Source organism: Periophthalmus magnuspinnatus, chromosome 13, assembly GCF_009829125.3.
Source record: "Periophthalmus magnuspinnatus isolate fPerMag1 chromosome 13, fPerMag1.2.pri, whole genome shotgun sequence".
Classification (NCBI taxonomy): domain Eukaryota; kingdom Metazoa; phylum Chordata; class Actinopteri; order Gobiiformes; family Gobiidae; genus Periophthalmus; species Periophthalmus magnuspinnatus.
The window spans coordinates 29,507,722-29,533,700 of record NC_047138.1 but is presented as its reverse complement, the minus strand read 5'-3'; the positions used below and the strand labels follow the sequence as shown (position 1 = coordinate 29,533,700).

Here is a 25,979-nt window from a genome sequence, read left to right as displayed (position 1 = left end):
GTGTCAAATGAATCAAATAATCATGTGATGGGTTTCAAAGATGAAGCTGCCAACTCGCCTAAAAAACAGCAAAAAACAGTGATAGTTTGCATTTTAATGGCTAATGTATAACCTCTTAGCATTTTTTTTGCATCTCCATAAACCTGACTCGTATTTGTCTTGGAGGAGGGCCTGTTCCTGCTTGTTTCCATGGAAATGCTGTTCCTTTGGCTGTAACGTCTACACTGCCATGACAGGATTTCTCTATTTGAGCTTTTAACAATGAGTTGGCAAAAATGTTCGTAGGGTCGGGATAAATGACAAACTCCTAATTAGTCCATCCATCTAATTTTTAAGTCAAAGCAGGGACTCCCAGACTTCCCCCACCCCAGACACTTTCCCCAGCTCCTCTAGTGGGACCCCAAAGCATTCCCAGGCCAGCCGAGAGACTAACCCGGATTAGCGACAATTAAATTTTGACCATTAAAAAGGTGCCTGGAAGAGGTTCAAGTCAAACTAAATAAACTGTTAAAGGCACAATACGTAACTTTCTGGAGGTGTCACATGACCTGCATGATTCTATTCAGATACTGATCGATACTTGCTCAAATCAGTATATAGTTTCGGTACCAATTTTAGTATCAATATTTAAAAAGTCACATTCACGGGACAGAAATGATCCTTTCCTGACAGTTTAAAACTAGACTGAAAACCCACATCTTCTCCCTGGCATTTAATACTCATTACACAGGATATCTTGGTGTTTTATTCTTGTCTTTTGTTGACTTTTATGTGAAGCAGCTGAAGTTGTTTTAAAGTATAAGACGAACTGACGAGTAGCTCATCTCAAATTTGCAAAGATATAAAAAAATATGTCTAACTGCGTAACTCCTGATACACTGACATTTTAAGACAGTCATACAATTAAATTTACCTCGTCGCGGGCCGCATAAAATGACAATGGCGCGCCGCATTTGGCCCCCGGGCCTTGAGTTTGACACATGTGTGCTGAGGGATTACACAGATATAAGGACGCATGGAAATACAAAAGAAAGTACTACCATTTAATGTGGAAAATCACATTCTACCGTTTAAAGAAAGTGTTTTTATTATCATCGTGGTATCAGAATCGGTAATGAGTGGACTAAGTGAATGTGACGTCACCCACGGCGTTCGGCTTCACTCAAATAAAGCTAAAAGTCTAAAAGTCTATTCCTTAGTATCGAAATAGAGTTTGAAATTTCGGTCTCGTGACAACGCTAATACGTCCAGATGGCTCTCAAACCCCTCAAGGCCGTGAAGATAAACTGAAGCTTTCCCATTAAAATGACAAACGCCTATTGGAAGCTTCACCTGAGGCTGAGGGCAGGTTTGGACTGACGCCTCACCGCACACTCCGCCTAAATGTGATGAATGAAGCCAGATACAAGCAGTGGGAGAAAAGGTTTGGCCTGGTTTCAACGTCAATGTAATTTAACATGTTCAGATCTGGGCCAACAAGTTTATGGGGTCAGCGCAATCGAGACACAAGCCTGAAATGAAATGAAACAGCCTCAAGATAAAGAAATAAAAATGTATAGATTGTATTACCGGCATAAGGGTGGAGTTCTGGGTAGTGTTGGCACAATTCTTGATTTCGATGTAAGGACACGTGGGAATATCCAACATATCTGTGTAATTCCTCAGTGGTCCAGGGTTAGGATTGTGACTTTTTTAGTATCGATACCTGCTCAGATGAGTGTCTAGTTTCGATACTAGTTTTACTATCGATCCGTATATGCCAAAAATCGTACTCCAGTTTCACCTATCAATCCAAAACGTGCACAATACGTCACATACTCCGGCTAAGGTAGTCCTGACCGAGATTAGGTCAAGATCTGGAGATGGGTCTCACTGCTCCTGACAGGTTGAAGGATGGGTCAAATGCAGAGGTCAAATTTCCCTACGGGGACAATAAAGTGTACCTTAACTTTAGCTTTAAATATTTGCAATACATTCTAAGTCCAGAATTCATGGCTGTGTGTTTGAAGGGTCTAAATTGAAACCTGCTCTCGACATAAACATCAATGGTTGAGCGGTATGGTTCCAGCTCTCACAGATGAATGCTGTGTCCTTGGGCAAGACACTTAACCCACCTCACCCCCAGTGTCTGTGTAAACTGGTGCATGAATGTGTGTGTGAAAGGGGGAGTGGTTCCTTGATGTAAAGCGCTTTGAGTGACTTGAACATGGAAAAGCGTTACATAAAAATGTGACCATTGACCATTGGGTTACATAATATTGTCTCTTGTATAATAAAGTTGTAGTCCTTAAAGGTGGGGAACCTATTTTTAATAGCACAAATGGGAAAGTGTGTATTTAAACCTGTCTACCTGATCCATAGCACTCACAAACCCTTTAGCACATGCAAGATTAATCGCAATCAAACCAAAAATGAAATTTGAATGGACGCAATCAGCAAATCGCAAAGGTTGTCATTTTTGTGCCATAATTTCCTCCACAAACAAAACCTCACATCTTATTCTGTATAAAAACAGCTAACCGTGTAGTTCAGAGCTGTACAAACATGTTCTGAAATGTGATTCTTGTATTAGTTTGTCAGTTCAGATTTCAGGCTTTTTGTCAATTCTTTTGGATGCGTTGCTACCTCGTCACAAACATGCCTGGAGTTGTGTTTTGTTTCATTCACACAACCCTTTATTATCAGCCTGTCGACATCTCTAAAGCTCAAAATGCTTTGCTCCACCTTGTGATGTCACCTTGTGGTAGCTAACAGCTACGTTTTACCTTTCATTCAGTAGATTGGAAATGATTCAAGTGAAGGTGTGTGGAGTACAAACACACTGGAGCACTTCCTGTATTACCACATGACATCACAAGGTGGAACAGAGTGTTACCAGTTTGAGAGCTCAGTGTAAATATACAGGGTTTGCGTGTTAAACATGTGTGAATGAAACAAAACACAACTCCAGGTCTGTTTGTGATGAGGAAACATTATAACATAAAATGGCGTAAAATGGGCCCTTTAAAAACATAAATCACTAATCTAATCGCAGTATTTGGTTCAGGTTTGGGAAACAGCAGACAGGAGCTCAGACAGCAGAGGACACAGAGGTAGAAGCTGTTGTGCAGTGGACAGAATGGGACAGGACCAGTAAGTCTCTGGTCCCTGTTGTGCCCTGCAGCTGTGGCTAATGTAGGTCACACGGCTTTGTCCACACACGTGAGGCCAACACGCTTTCTACGCCACACGCCAACATAAAACAGGAGAGGGAGGGTCAGGCCGGGTTTAGACCCTGGTTCAGTCCCCAGTTCAGTTCCTGGTTGAATTCCCGGTTCAGTCCCTGGTTCAGTTCCTGGTTCAATCCCTGGTTCAGTCCCTGGTTCAGTTCCCGCTTCAGTCCCTGGTTCAGGTCCTGGTTAAATCCCCAGTTCAGTCCCTGGTTCAATCCCCGGTCCATTCCCTGGTTTAGTCCCTGGCTCAGTCCCAGTTCAATCCCGGATTCAGTTTCCAATTCAGTCCCTGGTTAAGTTCCAGTTCAGTCCCCGATTAGGTCCCGGTTCAGTCCCGGTTCAGTCCCTGGTTCAGTCCCGGTTCAGTCGACGATTCACTCCCTGATTCCATCCTCGGTTTAGTCCCTGGTTCAGGCCCAGTTCTGTCCCTGTTCAGTGCATCGGGCTGTAATAAAAAATACTGATCAACTTTAATTGCAAAACTTAGCGGCTCAGTGTTTGGAGCACTCGTCCAGCGTCCGACTCTAACCTGTGCGTACTGTTATTGTGCCCTTGAGCAAGACACTTCATCCAAATTGTCTGTGTATAAATGTGCAGTATGTAAGTGATTAGCAGTGGTTGGAGGGGCCAGTGGTGCAGATTGGCAGCCCCACTTCTGTCAGTCTACCCCAGGGCAGATGTGGCTTTTGACAGTACGTAGAGAATGAACAGATCCAGGCTCAAAATAATCACAAGTGTCAAAACTCAAACTCTGCAGACTCCTGGATCAGAATGAACCAAAAGATGGAGACGAGGAGGAGGAGGAGGGGAAGAGAGGGAGGAGGAGAAGGACGATTGAGGAACAGAGGAGGAAAGGCAGAAAGAGGTCGAGGAGGAGAAGGAAGAGGAGGACGACAGAAGGATGGTGAAGAGGAAGAGGAGGGAGAAGGAGGAGGTGGAAAGAGGATGCGGAGAGAGGAGGCGGAAGAAGAGCAGGAAGAGGAGCAAGGGGAAGAGGAACGAGAGAGAAAGGAGCAGAGCAGGAGAAGAGGGAGGAGGAGAAAGAGGTGAAAGAGGAGACGAAGGAGTGGAGAAGTGGAGGAGGATGGAGGAGGATCCAGACGTTAAGTGACACATGCCCGAGCTGGAATCTGTCCAAACACGTTCCGAGAGCGGAGGGCGGCGCTCCGGTGTGGAATGTACCAACAAACACGGAAAAGCACAGGACAACCAGGATCAAATTAACACTAACTCACTCAACGGCTGTGATCTGATTGTGCTCGGGCGGTCACAAGCATCAAAAATCACATACTAACTGATAATACAACGAGTATCGAAAATAGATACTCATTTGAGCAGGTATCGATACTAAAAAAGTCACATTCACAGGACAGAAATGAACCTCTAATATCTAATAAAAATATCTAAAAAATTGTTATTCACAAATCCAAAACTCTGCCATTTATAACCGCATTAGTAAAGCGACTTAGGCTCTTCTATCAATCCAGAACGAAAAAGTAGGACCGTTGCCATAGCGATTAACAACTCTAAACAAAATAGCTTATCTTTTCAATCGGGAAGAGTCCTCAAAATATTGCAACAGGGAGCAGAAACATTCACCATTTAGTACAAATCAGTGAAAATGCCACATCACATTTTTCCTTTATACACTGGAGAACAGCCATATTGTGGAGGTGGAAGTGTCTAATATTAGTCATATCTTCATGCTGGCTGTACTGAAACGGTGCAAAGGATTATGGGTCTATGTAGTGCCCACTGTTTTTAACCTTTTTCTGTGACAAAGCGATGCATTAACGCAGTGTGAGCTCTTCAGTTTGTGGATTTTGTCTCATTTAGAGTTTATTTTATCCACTTTTTACCCTCCTTTGGATCATTTCTTGTTTTAGAACTACAGTGGAAATGAGGTAGTCTTCTTTTAGACCTGGTTTAGACCGAGATTAGACCTGGAATAGTCCCGTTTAGAGCTGCACCGATCCAGCTTTTTCAGCTCCGATACCGATTTCGATACTATTTTAAGTGTCTGCTGATCCCCGGTATTAACAGACACCAGCGCAGAGACAAAACACAGCATTTATTTCCTTAAAACAAAAGTAAAATTAGTACGTAAATAACCCAAACTGATCCAAATGTCGTATGCACCTGTTACTTATCTCTCAAGGAACCACAGAACAACTTCGTATGAATAAAACTTCAAACATTACGAGACTTTCTAGGCCAAATACGACCTGTAAATAGTCTTATTACGTCAAGTTAAACGTCTGATCCAGCAAAATGTTTCCGTATCTGCATCGAAATCCAAAAGCAGTATCAGATCGGTGCATTCGTAGACCTGGTTGAGATCTGGAGGTTCTCAGAAAGCCAAATCTACACTTTGGTGGTACTTTGGTATGAAAAGTTTTGCGAGCCAGCCAATCAAATCCAACGACCTACGATCCTAGTTCTCTGTGAATAGATTTAACACACTCACTTGACCAAAATCCACTGACAGCTCCACACATGGCGCTAACAGGCAGATAATAGCTTGTGTAACGCAGACCACACTGGGCTCAAGCTAATTCTGCGGCCGCGCTAATCTGGGAGGAATGCGTGGGAAGGCCCGAACACACATTTTTACACAAACTCCCATGATTCCACTGAGGGCGACCGCTGCGGGGTTAGGGGTCAAGAGGCTGGGGCCAAAAACGTTCAATAAACAGTTAAGACCAGGAAGTGGGGACTTGCTTCAGACACTGTAGGCTTTATATCAACTTCAGAAGTAGTTAGTTTTACGTAGAGCGAGTGTTTGTCTTCTGATATGAAGGTTGGCAGTTCAAATCCCGTTCTCGATATGAACATCATCGTTTGAGCGGTCACATCCACGGACCCAGAGGTTGGCGGTGCTGTCGTTGTGTCCTTGGGTAAGACACTTAACCCCCTTTACCCCCAGTGTCTGAATGGGTGAGTGGTTCCTTGATGTAAAGAGCTTTCAGTGTCTTATGATATGAAATTTGGAACATTGTCATATAATGGTTTATGGACACCAGCTGATTTTCCTCTCAGTTGCGAGGGGAGGTTGTCTGGCAAGTCCAGTATGATCATTTTTTTTAAATATAGAGACATTAATCTGGTCCCCACGCCCTCCGTCGCGTCTCGAGCCAAAACAAAACACAGCTGTCCGATCACATCTGTTTATTTCAGTGATGAAGGAGCTCATTGGTCAACCATCATTTTGAATAAACTCATTTTGAATATTTCTCTCACCTCAGATTAACAGAATGCTTTATTGCTTCGCTCAATGATTCTACAGAAATTCGCCATGTTCTTCAGTCCTCTGTGATTTTTTTTTTTTTCTTTGCTTCTTGTAAGTAGCCAAGCATGCCCCTGATTGGTTAATCCACCTGTCAATCACGCCCACCTGAAGTCTGGGTGATTCAACAATGACATGACTCACATCTTCATTAAGTATTGGAGAAGTGTGTGTTCTGGATCCAAGGCAAGAAGAGAGGCAGACAGAAATTGTGGCTAATTGCTAACGCTAAAATGACTGGGAAAAAGCGACTTGGCAAAAGCGACTTGGCAAAAGCGACTTGGCAAAAGCGGCTTGGGGAACGAGCGGCTTGGGGAACGAGCGGCTTGGGGAACGAGCGGCTTGGGGAACGAGCGGCTTGGGGAACGAGCGGCTTGGGGAACGAGCGGCTTGGGGAACGAGCGGCTTGGGGAACGAGCGACTTGGGGAACGAGCGACTTGGGGAACGAGCGGCTTGGGGAACGAGCGGCTTGGGGAACGAGCGGCTTGGGGAACGAGCGGCCTGGGGAACGAGCGGCCTGGGGAACGAGCGACTTGGGGGAACGAGCGACCTGGGGAACGACCGACTTGGGGGAACGACCGACTTGGGGGAACGACCGACTTGGGGGAACGACCGACTTGGGGGAACGACCGACTTGGGGGAACGACCGACTTGGGGGAACGACCGACTTGGGGAACGACCGACTTGGGGAACAACCGACTTGGGGAACAACCGACTTTGCAAAAACCAACTTGGGAAAACTGACTTTGTTTTCCAAGTCTGTTTTCCAAGTTGGTTTTTGCATACCTGGAAAATGACTATGGAGACTTTTATAAAGAAAGAGACAAAATTTGAAAAATGGAGGCACAGCAAATATTATATAAGTCAACTTTAAGCAGAAAGAACATGCAAACTCCCAACAGAAACACCCCGACCACACAAAGAACAGAAGCCTCATCAGATTGCAGAGTGGTGTTTTTGAGTGTGTCTAGAGCAAACCTCCCCTCACAAGTATTCAGTGTAGTCCTCAGACAGTGAGGGGTCCCAGAGTAATTTCCTCCAGGACAGAGCACAGACACAAATAGAAACAATATCCTTCCACAGAGCCACTTCCTCTTGTTCCTGTATCCTGCCTCCTGCATTGAACACAGCAGAGGTCAGTGAGGTCCAAACGCTAACACTGCTACCGCTGCTACATTATGTTATAATTTGGACATTGTAAACCACAACATTCGCCTAAAACGACTTCATAAAAGAAACAAACTGACCACTGACTTCCGCGTTAGAAACCTGCGGTGCCCAACGGAGCTGATGCCGCCGTAAACATCACAACAAAGAGTCAGCCCTTCAATGGATAGATGCACATCATGAGAGAGCACCTGATTTTTTTATTTTTTTTTTCATTTGTACCAAAATGACAACACAATGCTGCTGAGAATCCTACTCGTATTATCGATTACGAATATATAACTGGAGAATGAAGTATGTAGGTTACAGTGGGTGTGAAAACGGGAGTTGATCGGCAAAATGGCGTCTTGAAAATAAGCGATTTAGGATTACTCAAACATGTACTCACTCAGAGCTGTATTAGAGTGATTCGTACAAGTTGAGGGGAAACGACTATAACATGTTTAAAGCTCTGAAAAGTCCCTTCTGCAGTATAGGTCTGATTTAACAGATTCTACAATCAACAAATCAAACATTCTATGACTACTTCTCCAGTTCTTGCCAGTTCTAATTTCTATATGAAACACTTTGCTGCTCGGGCTTTAAATGGCAGAGCATGAAACACACACTGACCTGTTTAGCGTCTCTGATATTTGTGGTTTTAACTCTGTAATTATGACGAAGGAAAGAACTCCGCCCAGAGACTCAGAGGAAACACCCAGAGATAACACTCCATTTATCACTTATATTACCTCCCCTTCACTGTCAACACGCGCACACACACACACGCGGGCACACACACACGCACGCACGCACACACCACACACACACACCCCTACACACACACACAGGTGGCACCTATGAACCTTAACTGTAACAAAATTACACTGCACTAACAATCCATTGGTTTCAGAATAATGCATTGTGATTTATTATTATAAACAATATTCTAAATAATAATAATAATAATAATAATAATAATAATAATAATAGTTTCAGCCACAGTTTGGGCCACATAAGGACTATTGCCATACTGATTAATAACTCTTAACAAAATATTGTATTTTTTTATGGGAAAAGGTCCTTAAATGTTGCATATAACAGGAAGCTAAAACCAATAAATAGATGAGTTTAATGCCATACTGCAAAACTTTCCAGGCAAAAAGATTCCACACAAAAGCAATAACATCTCCATGGAGACTTGGCAAGTGGCAGAACAGAATCCCATTATTAAAACATAAATTATTATGCTTCTCGGAAAAAAAAATCACAATTAGATAGTTTCCCCTAATCGTTGAGCCTTGGACAGAACAACAGAACAAAATAATCCATATTACAGATTTAAACGCTGACTCATACTTTGAGGGAGACGGGGAGAGGAGATCAAGGAGAGACGGGTGACTAGGCAGAGGGGCTGTTTGCGTTTTGTTTTGCAGTGTAAGCTCTCACAGATGCCGAGTCACTCTACACTCTTAAAAAAAAAAAGGCTTACTGCGGCTTTACACCTGCAGCTCGGGCCAAACACTCATCACTTTAACACCCAGGTCTGAGCCAAGCACTCACCAAACTCCATTCATAAAACCTGAGAGAGATGGAGCGCTGCGTAAATCAATGGATAGTTTAACATCAGCAATAAAAGTAACCACAGAGAGAGTGCCAGAGGCTTCAGGGGAATAAACAGTGCTGCGTAAAACAAAGGAAAAATACAGTAATAACGAGTTTTAAATGAATATCAGAACATATTTGTCGAGGTCTGAACTGTACCAGCTAAAGTATAAATCATTTTGTTTGTAGGAGGACACTGAAATCCTACAAGATCTTTTTGGATTTGCTAATTACGATTATTAAAATGTCGCTTTCCCTTTAATAGCGCACATCTCTTGGTAAATTTGGCCGCTTCTCCAACAGCGAAACCAGATCCAAAGAGCTAACAGCCGCTAAACTAGCATCCTCCTCCTCTCCTGTCTGTCCTCTATTATTAATCACCGTGACAGCTTAAATTATTCAGTTTTATCCAGTGTAGTGTTGTCACGATACTGACGTTTCAAACTTCATTTCGATACTGAGGGATAGACTCGATGCCGATTCCGATAGCAACAGTTTGAAACCAGGACGAAACCAGGACTAAACCAGAACTAAACCGGAACTAAACCAAGACTGAACCACAACTAAACCGGAACTAAACCAGGACTAAACAAGGACTAGACCAGGAATAGCCCAGGAATAGACTAGGACTAGACCCAGACTAAAGCAGGGCTAAACCAGGACTACACCAGGACTAAAGCAGGACTAAAGCAGGACTAAACCAGGGCTAAACCAGGACTAAACCAGGACTAAACATGGACTAACTCAGGGCTAAACATGGACTAAACATGGATGAAACTTGGACTAAACCAAGACTAAACGAGATCTAATCATGGATGAAACCAGGACTGAACCAGGACTGAACCAGGACTGAACCAGGACTGAACCAGGACTGAACCAGGACTGAACCAGGACTGAACCAGGACTCTGATACCACCAATTTGATATGAGGAAAGGTTCATTTCCGTCCTGTGAATGTGACTTCTTAGCATCAATACTCACCCAACTGAGTATCTATTTTCGATACTAGTTTTAGTATCGACCAGAATCCGATTTTCGATCCTTCTGACAACCCGATTCCAGTGTGAGCCATGCCACAGCCAACGCAATGGTGAAATATCCCAATGCAATTCCACTGAAAACACCACAGAGGAGTATATAGAGTTACTAAAACAACAAACCGACCCAAACTCCATGTATTTTAGTGACACATGTGCAAACCATGATGGATGAAAGATCAACATTACAGAGGCAGAATGCATATTTTTGGATGTATCTGGCGAGTTAGAAAAATATTATGTTTGAAGACAAGAAAAGTGATGGTTAAAAACACTATTGGGGTTAAGGGATATAGATATTTATACAACGCCATAGAAGTAGATTCAGAGCTCCAAACTAAAGATCTGAGTTCACCCAAGAGTTTCATTTAGGTGGATCAAAATGTGACTTGGGCTTATTTAAACCATTGTGATATGTTGTACTTAAATACCTTCAACAATAAGGGCTAAATAAATACATTTTATCCAGATATGCAATTTCATCTTAAGGCCTTAATCTTTTGCGTTAATAATTCTGAAGTTCTGACCTCATACGGTTATTTGTGGTGTAGTTCTGAATAAAATCAGTAGCACACCTCACTCTCGCTGCTGTTCAGGTCCTGACTAGAACCAGGAAGTACTTCACACATGTGTCCTGTGCTCAGGACTAGAACCAGGAAGTACTTCACACATGTGTCCTGTGGCTCAGGTCTCTGGCTCCTGTGGCTCAGAGAATAGACTTTAAAGTATATTTACTTTTTTACTTTAAAGCAGCTCTGTGTGAACAAGTCTCTCCATGAACCAGCACCAAAAAACATCTCCCACATGAGCCACATGAACCATCTCACATGAGGAGGACTAAACCAAGACTAAACCAGGACGAAACCAGGACTGAACCAGGACTAAACCAGGACTAAACCAGGACTAAACCAGGACGAAACCAGGACGAAACCAGGACGAAACCAGGACGAAACCAGGACGAAACCAGGACGAAACCAGGACGAAACCAGGACGAAACCAGGACGAAACCAGGACGAAACCAGGACGAAACCAGGACGAAACCAGGACTAAACCAGATTTAAACCAGGACTAAACCAGGACGAAACCAGGACGAAACCAGGACGAAACCAGGACGAAACCAGGACGAAACCAGGACGAAACCAGGACTAAACCAGGACTAAACCAGGACTAAACCAAGACGAAACATGGACTAAACCAGGGCTAAACCAGGGCTAAACCAGGGCTAAACATGGACTAAACATGGACTAAACATGGACTAAACATGGACTAAACATGGACTAAACATGGACTAAACATGGACTAAACATGGACTAAACATGGACTAAACATGGACTAAACTAGGGCTAAACCAGGACTAAACCAGGACTAAACATGGACTAAACTAGGACTAAACATGGACTAAACCAGGGCTAAACATGGACTAAACATGGACTAAACCAGGGATAAACATGGACTAAACATGGACTAAACATGGACTAAACATGGACTAAACATGGACTAAACATGGACTAAACCAGGGCTAAACCAGGGCTAAACCAGGGCTAAACATGGAGAATCAGCGTTTAAGTTTTATGCAGCTAAAACCTGGAACATTCTTCCTGAAGATGTGAGACAGGCCTTTACTTTGACGATGTTTAAATCCAGACTCAAACGGTTCTGTTGATCTGTGCATGTGACTGAAAGGCTTTTATTCTGCACGCTTCTGATTTAATGTTATTTTTATGATGTTATGTTGTTATGATATTATGTTTTGATTTGTTTGTATCGTGATTTTAATGCCTTTCTTATTCTGTAAACCTCTTTGAATTAGTTTGTGTGTGAATTGTGCTATAAATAAACTTGCCTTTCCACTTTTCATGCTCTCAGTGCTTTATACTCCAGTGGATCTGTCAAACGAATGACACCAACAGACTGATTTATACAGTACGTTTGTCTGGTGTTTACGCACAAAGTGTCATGACAATTAGTATCATTAGTGTGTATTTTATTATCATCTACAAACTCTAGTATACGTTAATCCTGAGCTGGGACAGTTTCTGCCTGTGTCTGTGAAGCAGAAGAAGAAGCAGAAGAAGAAGAAGCAGATGAAGAAGAAGCAGAAGAAGAAGAAGCAGATGAAGAAGAAGAAGCAGATGAAGAAGAAGAAGAAGCAGATGAAGAAGAAGCAGAAGCAGATGAAGCAGAAGAAGATGAAGATGAAGAAGAAGCAGAAGAAGAAGAGGCAGAAGAAGAAGCAGAAGAAGCAGATGAAGCAGATGAAGAAGAAGCAGAAGAAGATGAAGCAGAAGAAGCAGAAGAAGCAGATGAAGAAGAAGAAGAAGCAGATGAAGAAGCAGAAGAAGAAGAAGAAGCAGATGAAGAAGAAGAAGAAGAAGCAGATGAAGAAGAAGCAGAAGAAGAAGAAGCAGAAGAAGAAGCAGGTGAAGAAGAAGCAGCAGAAGAAGAGAACTTTGAGAGCCTTCAAGGTGGAAAATGACAATATAAAAACCTGACCATTTCCCATTTACACCAAAAATCCAAATGAGATGATCCGAGCATTACGAACATCTGATGGAGCTTCACATTTCTAGCCAATGGGCAAACTAGGTTTCTACTTCGACCCTCCACCAGAAAGGTTGCATAGTGCAGCTTTAAATTTAACCACAACCATAATAAAAAAACATAAATTAGTACAAGACTCACATGCATTTCAGAACATGTTTGTAGAGATCTGAACTGTACCAGCTAAAGTATAAATCATTTTGTTTGTAGGAGGACAATGTAATCCCACAAAAGCTGCACGATTTGAGTTTACAAACCAGAACGGAGCCAACTACGGCACAGCGCAAAACCGAAAAAAAAAGATTTGTATGATTTTAAACATATAAGCTAATAATTCATTCTGTTTAAACTTAAAGAAAATAACTTTGAATAGGTAAAACGACTCAATGAAATATAGTAGGTGTGTAGTAAAGAGTGTGAAATTAAACAAACTAGAAGATAATTTAAAGAAAACTGCCAAACTTCTGAACATGTTTAATAAGGGGTTTTACAGACACTTTTAAACTATATTAAATACATGGAAATTTCAACACAACAGTAAGAAGAAACACTGCTTTTACTTGAGTAGATATTTCATGTGATAGTTTTACTCGAGTAACTTTTTACCTCTGTATCTGTACTTTTACTTAAGCAACAACATAGAGTACTTCACCGACCACTGCAGCTGAACAGAAAACATATTTAGTTTTTAAATATAAATTGCAATATAATCGTAATGTGCAGACCAGCGTTTCAGTGCCAATTTCAGCCCAATCAAAATTCCTTACGACGCCAAGTGTGACCGATCTTCCTCCCAAATCGTACGCGGCAGAAACGCTCAAATAAACAGCAAATATTACGTAACGACAGAACAGTTCAATGTACGAGTGCTTATCTGGGTTCAGAGAGAGTACTGACCCACGCCGAGAGAACCGCCACAAACGTTAGCTCCTGTGTTAGTTTAACTTCGGGCTTTTCGTGAAGAAATGTCCCTTCTGGGCCTCTGTATTTACGAGCTGTGACACGGGGGAACATTATAGCTTCGAGTTGCCGTTGGTTACACGCTGTGAGGTTAGTTATGGTGCGCGCTTTAAGACTAAATTACAGGGAGAAGACCAGAGACATCACAACAGGTTTTTCTACAATGGAGTGTGACAAGTGTGTTTCTGTTTAGTGGTTTGAACCCACGCAATTCGATTCAATTTAAAAGCTGCACTGTGGAAATTTTCAGCATTTGCTCGTCTCCATGGAGATGTTATTACTTTGCCTGGAGTGTTGCAAAGTATGGCATTAAAGCGGCCATTTTAATCTATTTTCTGATCTTTGTTAGTGTTGTTTCCTCATCGCAAACACATGTTTAACACAAAAACTCTGCATATTTAGGCTGAATTCTTCTTCCCGCAAACAGAAAACGCTCTGTTCCACCTTGTGATGTCATCATGTGGTAATACAGGAAGTGCTCCACTGTGTTTTTAAACTGCACACACCTTCACTAGAATCATTTGAATTATTTCAGCTCTGGAATTGCCAATCTCTACTGAACAAAAAGGTAAAAGGGGCTGTCAACTTGAAAACTACCACTTCATGACATCACAAGGTGGAACAGAGCATTTTGAGCTTTGGAGATGTAGACAGACTAATAATAAAATGTACTCAAATCTGTGTGAATGAAACAAAACGCAACTCCGGATATGTTTTTGAGGAGGTAACAGCATTAGAACATTAACTTAACGCTCACAAGAGTCCATTTTGCGTAATATAGCATCTACAAACTACTACAGTTAAGTTGCAGCGTCTTTCAGTTCATTTAACACTGGATTACGCCTGAATCTAAAGAAGCCAAAGGATTATCTCTCAGCTGGACGTCCCATTAACAGCTCTGGATCTGCTCTGGGTCTGATCGGGCCAATTGTGCGGGGCCAGAGAGAGGCTTAGACCCGTGTTTGGGTAACAGACTTATTTAGCATCGGGATTAGCTAATCCTCGTGTGAGCGTGCTAAAATGTGTTAGCTATCCGCCCAAATAGTTTGTCCAATAACTGTATTAACCACGACTGCTGTGTAGAGGAGGTAAAATGAGAGTTAGACCAAAGGGAACATTTTAAAAGGTGGACTATGGAACTTTTCTGACTGAGGGTTACCAGACGCTACCAGCTCGTCTCCGTGGAAATGTTATCACGTTGCTTGGAATGCACGAGAATGATATTAATCTATTTTAATTAAGAAAAGCAGTTAACACCACCAGGCCCCTACTGGTCAAATCTGTGGAGAGGTGACCCCAATCACAATAAGAATGCACATTTTTCAAGTATTTTTTTTTTTTTTTTTTATGTTTTTATGATTACACACAGGTAATTCCAAAAATGCTAGATAGATGTGTTTAATGCCATACTATGGAATATCCCAGAGAGAGACCATCTCCAAAGATTATTATTATTATTATTATTATTTTTTTTTTTTTCATGCTACGAGACCTTGTCCTTTCCTAAACATAGACTGTAAATATAAATGGACAGAGCTAACCTGCTAGCTGCTGTGTTCCAAATAGGAAGTGATCATGGGCGTGGCTCCAATTCACTTTACATTAAAAAAATCACTCTTCCCTCGCCTCTCTCTCTGTAACCGCTGCTGCGAGACCCGTCATTTTGGTCTTAAATGTTCGTATTAACCCGCTCTACATGATCCTGGCGTTTTTATTCCTCTATTGTGTCTGTAACTCAAGATATGAACCTGCCTTCTTCCCCTGAGGTTGCTCCTGATAGCGTTTGATAGCGAAACAGGTTTGAGTGACGGTGTTGCTAGGCACTGCCAAACCAGCCGAGCAGGTGAGAAGGGGCATTAAGGTCAACAGCTTTGCTCCTGATTGGCTCTTTGGTTGCTATGATACTCGCAGTCAGAATTCCAAACACAGAACTCATCTTCAAATTCACCCCCGTAACTGCTCGAGCTTTGATGAGCTTCTTCTGACGACGCCAAACGCTCTGGGTGACGTCGCAGTTACTTAGTCCACTTCTTTATGCAGTCTATTGTACCAAATAAAAAATGCAGATAAATCTTAGTGCGTTACAGAGACAGAGGCCAGAGTGAAGTGTGATATTTATAGCACCAGGTTCAACATCTGAACACAAGAAGCTCGTTCAAACCTCTGAGCTCTGTGCACATGACTCATCACATTCCCTCAACTCGTCCTTTGGCATTCCTCACAAACGCTCGTCCCAACTATAAACGTCCTGCTGATAATGTGCTAGAATATGACTGTCATAGTTTCAGATAGAAGGCAGAGGTCTATAAAACTCTACGGGAGATTCAGAGACGCTGAACCACCAACAACGATCGTTACTACACAGATTTATTGCTCAGGACATTACAGTTTGATCAATGTTTTGGGGTTCAAAGCTCATCGTGTGAACTTTTTTTTCCTCTAATGGGGATTTTTTTCTTCTTCTTTGTAGTACTGTAAGATTTCAGCTGTAGAGGGTCAAAAAGTGTGACTACAACTACGACTATTACTACTACCAGGACCTCTACAAGGACTACTACTATTACGAGGACTACTACTATGAGGACTACTACGAGGACTACTACAAAGCCTACTACTACTACTACTACTACGATGACTACTACAAAGCCTACTACTACTACTACTACTACGAGGACTACTACAAAGCCTACTACTACTACTACTACTACGATGACTACTACAAAGCCTACTACTACTACTACTACGAGGACTACTACAAAGCCTACTACTACTACTACTACTACGAGGACTACTACAAAGCCTACTACTACTACTACTACTACGAGGACTACTACAAAGCCTACTACTACTACTACTACTACTACTACTACAACAAAGCCTACTACTACTACTACTACTACAAAGCCTACTACTACTACTACTACTACTACTACGAGGACTACTACAAAGCCTACTACTACTACTACTACTACTACTACTACTACTACTACTACTACAACAAAGCCTACTACTACTACTACTACTACAAAGCCTACTACTACTACTACTACTACAAAGCCTACTACTACTACTACTACTACAAAGCCTACTACTACTACTACTACTACAAAGCCTACTACTACTACTACTACTACTACTACTACTACTACTACTACTACTACTACTACTACTACTACTACTACAAAGCCTACTACTACTACTACAAGGACTACTACTACGAGGATTACTACGAGGACTACTACTACTACGAGGACTAATACAAGGACTACTACTACTACGAGGACTACTACAAAGCTTACTACTACTACGAGAACTACTACGAGGGCTACTACAAGGACTACTACTACGAGGATTACAACGAGGACTAATACTAGGACTACTACTTCTACTACCACGACAACTACTACAATGATTCCTACTACTACGACTACTATTACTACGACAACTACTACTACGCCTACTACTGCAAGAACTACTACGACTACTACTATTACTACTACGATGACTACTACTACAACTACTAAGACTACAACTATGACTTTGTGCCAGTTTTTGTAGTACAGAGGATACAAGTTCCAGTAATTACAGAGATATTAATCTGACCACCCTAATTTGGTCATTTAAAAATAGCAATTTACAATAAAAATAATAGTTTGACCGTCCGACAGTTGCATCTCCATCGGTAAAAAACACAGTAGGATTAACCCGTTGTGAAAAAGTCCATTTTAGGGCCGTCATGCTCTTTTTACTCCTTATGCAGAATGACTCTCTTTAGTATGTTGTATATTCCACTGACATAACCACAGCCCATTCCCAAAGGCTTAAATGCAATGAAAATACACATTTGACATGTTAAATTTGGCTGTGGTTTGTGGTATAAACTCAGTCTAGTGACTTTGAGAGTCTGCCCATTTTTCCATGTTTGTCTTGTACAGTATGGGTCAGTCTATAATGGCTGTACACCTATGGGACATGCACTTCTATGATGAGAACAAAAGGACCAGGACCAAACCAGGACCAAAACAGGACCAGAACTGGACCAAACCAGGACTAAAACAGGACCAAAACAGGACCAAAACAGGACCAGAACTGGACCAGAACTGGACCAGAACTGGACCAGAATTGGACCAGAACTGGAGAAAACCAGGAGCAAACCAGGACCAGAACTGGACCAGAACTGGACCTAAACAGGACCAAAACAGGACCAAAACAGGACCAAAACGGGACCAAAACGGGACCAAAACAGGACCAAAACGGGACCAAAACAGGACCAAAACGGGACCAAAACGGGACCAAAACAGGACCAAAACAGGACCAAAACAGGACCAAAACAGGACCAGAACTGGACCAAACCAGGACTAAAACCAGGACTAAAACCAGGACTAAAACCAGGACTAAAACCAGGACCAAAACCAGGACCAAAACCAGGACCAAAATAGGATCAAACTGGCACTAAACTGTCTCTGTGGGCCCTTGTTAACCCTGTAGTTTAGACGTCTGCAAATATGTTCTGAAATGTGATTTTATTAGTTTAACAGTTCAGAATTCAGTTTTCTCTCCAGTGCTAAGAGAGAATGGGACTGGGACACTGCGGTTTCCTTGGATGTACACTGGAAAGTTCCACAGTTTGGCATTAAACTTACCTGTATTTGACTAAATCTAAGATAGACGTTGTTGTTTTTTGTTTCAGTTTTTTTTTAAATGCCTTGAAAAACATTCATCCTTACTGTGAGCCTCTCCACAGATCTGACCTGTAACTTGGAGGGCTGTATTTGAACCCTTTATACGGTTAGCTGTAGGTTTCTGTGCAATGCTCCGGTGACGAGCCTATTCACCCATGAACCCACATTTTCCATAAATGTACAAAAGCAGGATACGAAACAATACACTACAACTTCACAAACCTGTGCACTGTGCTGTCGTTTCATTAGTGGGAAATGGTTGTGTCGTGATAGCGCTTTGAAGAGGGAGTGAAAGGAGGGGAGACTCAGCATCAAAACGAAAGTGAAACATATACAACATGTTAATACGTTGTTTTGGGTGAATATAGCATTTTCAAAACAATAAAAAGTAACACAGGGATCTAAATGTGTTATGTGTTAGCAGTTAATACCCCGTAGAAGTAAAATACCCCCCTCTTTTTAAATGGTTCAGGCCTACAATGAGCAGATCGGAGCTTTATATCCTCCTTCCTCTCCGTGTTTTGACGAGGTCCCGTAGGAGGGCGACGGAAGTGGACTATTTGTTCCAACACAGATTCCTCAAATACCAACGTCCAAACGGGAGACGCCGCCACCTATTGTTCTCCAACGGCACTCTGTTTGTGAAGGCTTTAGAACCCTGGACAAGACAAGGAACTCACGTGCTGCCCGGCGAGCGATCAAGCCAACGTCACAACTCTGAAGGGCCCCCGTGTATTTGACCCAATCCCAGTACACATATATAGTATATAAGCAGCTCTTGACGTCAAAACGAGTCCACCGTGTACTGTCTAAGTGCATCTAATCAGCCCATAAAGTGTTCTATTGTTCGAGAATCAAGAAGCGCACGGTTAGCAAGCTAGTCGTTCAAGGGAGGAGCGTTTGGAGCAGATATAGCATTTTCAAAACAACAAAGGTTCAGGAAAGGTTCATTTCTGTCCTGTGAATGTGACTTTTTTAGTATCGAGACCTGCTCAAATGAGTATCCAGAAGTACAATTTGTTCCAGTTATTCAAGTTAGCACCTACCGCTCATCCAGATTTACAACATTAGAACAAAAGCAGTCGAGGGGTCGCTATAGAAACACACGTGTTACCCAGACAACGCTCATGTTTAAAGTCTATAGCCACAACTATATTATTTACAGTACAGTGGATGGATGTTGGACAGATGTTTTCTTGCCTGGGATCCAGATTGCGCGATAATCAGAAAGTGTGAGTTAGCATGCTAGTTGTTGTTAGGTTTACCATGACGACAAAACTCGGCTCTGGTCGCTGAGAGTTGTGAAAAGTGCTTGTAAACTCATCTTGGTGAATTGTTAGGATGCTCTGAATTCATAAGGTAAGTGGTAAGTTTTGTGTTGTATGCGTTTTATTCTCTTTTTTCCTCTTCATAAGCTGCCATATTTGTTTCGATACAGACATACCTGCTAATCGTACCCATCTGAATTCCGGGAGATAAGATACTGGAGAAGCGAGTTTTCTTAGAAGGCAAAAACATTCCTACCCCTTGTAAATTTAAAAGGTTCTATGTGACGCAAAAACAGACATGGATTTGTGTTTCGTTTCATTCACATATGTTTGAGTAACACTTTATTATTAGTTTGTCTACATCTCCAAAGCTCAAAATGCTCTGTTCCACCTTGTGATGTCATGAAGTGGTGGTTTTCAAGTTAACAGCTCCTCCTTTTTACCTTTAGTTCAGTAGAGATTGTCAATTCCAGGGTTGAAATCATCCAAATGATTCTAGTGAAGGTGTGTGGAGTTTAAAAAAAATCTGTGGAGAACTTCCTGTATTACCTGATGACATCACAAGGTGTTTACAGTTTGCGCGAAGAACTCAGCCTAAATACGCAGCGTAACGCAGCCCTTTAAATCCAAGACAAACTGCAGGTCTTGATTAGAGTGATTGTTTTAACGACTTTTTATCAGAAATGAGTTTGTGAGGAAACTGTCGGAGCTGCTCGTTTCAGTACCAGTGGAAGTGGGAATTGCTTCCTGGAATAACAGAAAGTTTGCCAAAGTTAACAGGGAGCGCTGAGGGCCCATAGTAAAGGTCCAGCGCCGTAAATATAAGACGTTTTTGAAGAGTAAGGCTTTAAGGACGCGAAACAAGGAGAAGGGATGAGCAGGACTAGTGCTGTCATCATAATAACATTTCAAGAAAAAATAGTAGCGATTAATATCTGATTTTCGATACTTTTTACAGCCCTAACTAGTACGTTTTTGCATGAATTCAGAATTGTTTTAAACTGATGCTTTCCCCTTCCCAGTACACCAAAATCATCAGAAATCTTATATCAATATACGTATTACATCTTTGGAAACATTACATTGTCATATTTCAACATTTTTGTCAATTTTACAAGTTTTAACAGAATACTATTATTAAAAAAATGAAAATTGCTAACCACAGTTGCATATATTTCCAGAATCGTGCATATCTATCGTACGATCTGAAAACAATAAGACCCCATCTCCTTGAAGACACAGGCAGAGGGTCCATTCTTCTGGTGGAGGAGAGACAGGATATTTAAAAATAAAACAAGATGGACGTCGCCTCAGAGGGGATGAGTCAGTGGTCAGTAATGTCAATATTTAAAAACAGGCACACTTTTCACACTGTGCCAGGACTAAACCAGGGCTAAGCTGGGGCTAAGCCAGGGCTAAACCAGGGCTAGACCAGGGTTAAACCAGGGCTAAACCAGAGCTAAACCAGAGCTAAACCAGGGTTAAATCAGGGTTAAACCAGGGCTAGACCAGGACTCAACCAGAACTACACCGGACTACTAAATCAGGGTTAAACCAAGGCTGAACTGGGGCTAAGCTGGGACTAAACCAGGGTTAAACCAGGGTTAAACCACCAACTAGTACTAAAACAGTGCTGGAACAGTGCTCTACCAGTACTAAACCAGAGTTAAACCAAGGGATAAATCAAGGGATAAACCAGGGCTAAACCAGAACTGAGCTATAACAGGGCTAAAAGAGGGCTAACCAGGACTAAGCCAGAGGTAAACCAGGGGTAAAAGAGGGCTAAACCAGGGCTAAACCAGGGCTAAACCAGGGCTAAACCAGGGCTAAACCAGTTCTACAACAATAATGGAGAAAACATGATCTACATTATGTGAAGTTACCCTGGAACATTTTGTGGTAATGTAATGGATGCCAATGGGTCATTGTATGCTATAATGTAATATACAACTGAACTTTGTAAAAAATAGTTTAAAAACAAAATGAGTCCACAGGTTCAAAGAGTAAACAGATTCAGGAGCATTAAGAGCTGAGATAAAACCAACTATGAAACGGATTTGAGAAAACATTTGTAAGAAGTATGTGGAAGGGACTGGCAGGTCAGGCAAACTCTATATATACTATACCCAGCCACCGCCCAGACACAGGCAGAACATGCAAACTCTGCACAGAAAAGGTTGGACCTGGGTCATATTCTTCTTGTTAAACCCAGGACAAAGTGAGTTTCCAGTAAACGTCAGTGACACAAAAGCACAAAGTGAATGAATGAGAGAAAGGATCTGATTTGACTGTGTCACGAGGCCATTGAACAAGAGCCAGGCCAACAACAGCTACACACAGAGAGCGCAGACAGGAACGCCATCTGTCCACACGGACACAAAACAGGGCTAAAACTGGGCTGAAACTGGGCTGAAACTGGGCTGAAACTGGCCTGAAACTGGCCTGAAACTGGCCTGAAACTGGCCTGAAACTGGCCTGAAACTGGCCTGAAACTGGCCTGAAACTGGGATGAAACTGGGATGAAACAGGGATGAAAACAGGGCTAAAAACAGGGCTAAAAACAGGGCTAAAAACAGGGTTAAAATGGGGCTAACAGGGGCTAAAACTGCGATAAAAGGAGGCTAAAACAGGGATAAAACGGGTATGAAACTGGGATAATACTGGAATAAAACATGGCTAAAACGTGAGCTAAAAACAGACTACATCAGGACTTAACCAGGAGTTAATTAGAACCTAACCAGGACTTAACCATGACTTAACCAAGACTTAACCAGGACTTAACCAGGACTTAACCAAGACTTAACCAGGACTTAACCAAGACTTAACCAGGACTTAACCAAGACTTAACCAGGACTTAACCAGGACTTAACCAGGACTTAACCAGGACTTAACCAGGACTTAACCAGGACTTAACCAGGACTTAACCAGGGCTACAAGAGTCAAGTCGAGAGGAAAAGTTTTAACAAACTTGTAGGAAAATTCATCTACAAGTGTTTAGATTTTGCAGGTTTATAGGTTGGATTATAATAACACGACAAAGTCCAATGTTTTTTTTCAAAGCCAGAAACTGAACCTTCTGCCCCGGCCTCTGTTACATAAGAGGACAAAGGAGATTCTAACACGACTGCCGTCCAAATGCACATTTTTATAATTATGAAACACCACAACAGTCTATTTATACCTGCATAGATTCAGACATCGATTTACTGTGGTCACATGGGCTTTAGTTAGTGGATAACAGAGGGGTCAAAAGGGGGCGTGGCAAAAGCGCTCAGAACTATTACACATCTCTGTATCTGAACCAAACTACACCTGCAGGGGGAGTTCATGCAAAAAAAGTACTAAGAAAGAAGTCAAAAGCTTGAAAAAAAGCACTGAATGAGAGGATGTGTCTAATATTTTTACTACTTTCTACATTTTATATACATATACAAGGCATTAAAATGTGAAGTAATTATGTAGCAAAGGCAAAAAGTTAAATAACTCTACTAAATATTTTTCTAAAGGCCTACAGCTCAACTTAACTGCCAACTATTGAAAGGCCAGTACATAGAGGCCAGTACTACTTGGTCCAAAGAAATTCAATTATATTAATGTTATCCAATCATAACAAACAATCAAACCGACAGCCGATATTGGAACATCGCCCAAACCCTAAAACTTAAGTACTTAGTTTGCATCTGTAATGAGTCTTAGAAGTTATAAATTCAACCTGTTACAGCTTAAATCTTGTCATATAGACAAAAAAAAACAAACAAAATTTCCCAGTAGTGCAAAGAAAAAGTACACACGATTAAAACTGATCCCCAAATATATAGTTCCAGGTTCATATATAGATCGATAAGTTGATACAGTGATTATTGGCAGAAAGCTCTCGACAAACTCAACTTAACTCAGCTCAAACTACCAAACAACAACAAGCAGGAAGTCAAAAAAATACATGTTACGCTGGATCTTATAACCAAAATCAGCCAGAAAAAACAAAATACATTACTCGGCAACTTTCTCTTCATGAAAACACGGCAAAAGCAACATATCGTTTCAACATTTTAGCGTAAAAAAATCGTAGAATTTACTCACATGTCTGTCATCTCTGCGTAGTCCTTCCGTGTTCCTTAACCAGCATCGGCTCAGCTCGCTCAGCTCCAGGATCGGCTGCACTTTAAGCCGAACCGTATCTCCGCTTTGTCTGATCATCTCCACGATCTCATCCCTGCTTTTACTTTCCACGTTCTTCCCGTTGATTTCCACAAGCCTGTCTCCGGGTACCAATCCTAACGCCAGATCCTTGGTCCCCGCTCCCGGTTCGGCGAAGTGAACGACCCTTCTGTAGACCCCTCCGTCCGGACTCCGATCCAACATGGTGGTTCGACGCAGGGAAAACCCGAAATCTCCCGTGTTGCGGCGTTGTAGCTCTAGCTCTCTGGTTTGGGGTGCGTTCGGGGCGATGACCGGGGGGAGGTGGAGGTTGGCGGGGAAGGTTTTGGGGACGAGTTCGGGGATGGAGGGGCGTTTGACGGGGGGGACGGAGGGGGGGTCTGGGGGCGGGGTTCCGGGGGGTTGTTTGAGGCTCTGTTTGCGGAGCATGTTGAAGACCTTGTTCTCCACCTGAGGGGAAGGAGCGGCCGAGTTTGGACCCGATGGGGTGGACCCTTCGGATGGACTCTCCTCTTTGCTTCGCTGGGAGAAAGAAAATCGCTTCATCATCTGAGGATATACAAAAATAATGAGTTAAAGGGGCTGTACCCAACTATATTCTGAGAAGTTGAGTAAAAATGACGTCACCCACAGTGTTCGGCTCCAGTCAAACGACGCTTATCGAAGCTAGAAATTATAGGGGACAATTTCGAGTCGAGTTCCAGATTAGGAAGTCTGACTGCGAGTATCATAGCAACCAAAGAGCCAATCTGGAGCGAAGCTGTTAAAGCTAACGCCCCCGTCCCACCCACACCGCTGGTTTGGCAGGGGGCGCTTAGCAATGCTGTCAATCAAAATTCACCAATTCACTTTCTATTGAAAAACTGCCCCCCTCTCTCGTCATTTTAGTCTTAAAATGTTCGCTCTACATGATCCTGGTGTATTTATTTCGCTATTGTGTCTGTAAATCAAGATATGAACATTAATAACAGACAAATCAGGTGTCTTCTTTCCCCGAGGTCGTTTGAGCTAACGTTAGCAGCAGGTTTAAGCGTCTGCTCCCTGCCAAATCATCAGTGCTGGTGGAAAGGGGCGTTACCTTCAACAGCCTCACTCCAGATTGGCTCTTTGGTTGCTAAGATACCTGCGGTTGGAATTCGGCTCAAAATTGGCCCCTATAACCTCGGTGAGCTTCGTTTGACTGGAGCCAAACGCTGTGGGTGACGTCACGCTCGCTTAGTCCACGTCTTTATACAGTCTATGGTCTGAGCGTGAATGTTTGTAAAAGGTTATAGTGCATCTTTAAGTCACTCCTGGTTAAATTCTTATGGTGCACTGAACATTACAATTTAACCTCCTCTCACCTGTCCTACCTGTGAAGAGTTCTGTTTGGCCAGCGATCCAAAATGAGCCACACGATCCCGGACGGAGCCTCTGTGCGAATCCTGTGAAGACTCCCCCTTCAGGTCGTCTGTGGAACTGGCCCCGCTCAGCTGCCCGTCCAACACCACGCTGCTGCGGTTACTACGGTTACTCAGACCATCCGACTCTATATCCGTCAACGTCAGCTCGCTCCCGCTGACCACTTTGATGGGAATGGGGTTGGATATCTCCAGTTTGTTTTTGGATTCCCGTTTCGACTCCCGCTTGAGGTTAAAAAAGCCGCGCCGCATGCTCATCTCCTCTAGGCTGCGCAGTTCGGCCGCAGACATACGTTCCTTCTTCTTCTCCTTCCTCACGCTGTCCCGCTCCTTGTCCTTTTTCATGAGGTTAAACATGGTGGACGGCGGGCACTAGGGGGCGATGTGGAGAGGGTAAACCAGACAGGGACCGAACCCCTATGGAAGAAGAGATGGACAGGAAGTTTTAAAATCAGAAAAATAGATGTATTATTATTATTATTAGAAGCAGACGATAATGAAAGGATTTGAAGTAAGTAAAAATATTGAAATTGTAAAAAAGGCAACGATTGAATGAATTAAGTTTAAATCAAGGGTGAGATTCTGTCATTTATAATCTTCAATGATCAGTTCGGGTCTTTTTAATGGAGACGTCTTCAGCCAATCCTCTGTCAAAGTGCTATATATTAACCATATATGAACAG

The 25,979-nt window shown here is 42.4% G+C and overlaps 1 protein-coding gene across 10 annotated transcripts in view; it reads right to left on the bottom strand.

The window, feature by feature from the left end:
• myo18ab (myosin XVIIIA b) overlaps positions 1-25,979 on the bottom strand; it is a 189,784-nt gene that overhangs the window by 157,921 nt on the left and 5,884 nt on the right. For 6 of the 10 annotated variants that reach the window (XM_055225936.1, XM_055225937.1, XM_033976697.2 and 3 more), the window contains exons 2-3: positions 25,240-25,713; positions 23,819-24,445 (exon numbers count right to left, since the gene is read on the bottom strand). In XM_055225936.1, the coding sequence (XP_055081911.1) occupies positions 23,819-24,445; positions 25,240-25,653 (1,041 nt within the window). In that variant the 5' untranslated portion in view covers positions 25,654-25,713. The remainder of the gene's footprint in view (positions 1-23,818; positions 24,446-25,239; positions 25,714-25,979) is intronic. The other 4 variants (XM_055225941.1, XM_055225939.1, XM_055225940.1 and 1 more) reach the window with 1 other exon arrangement.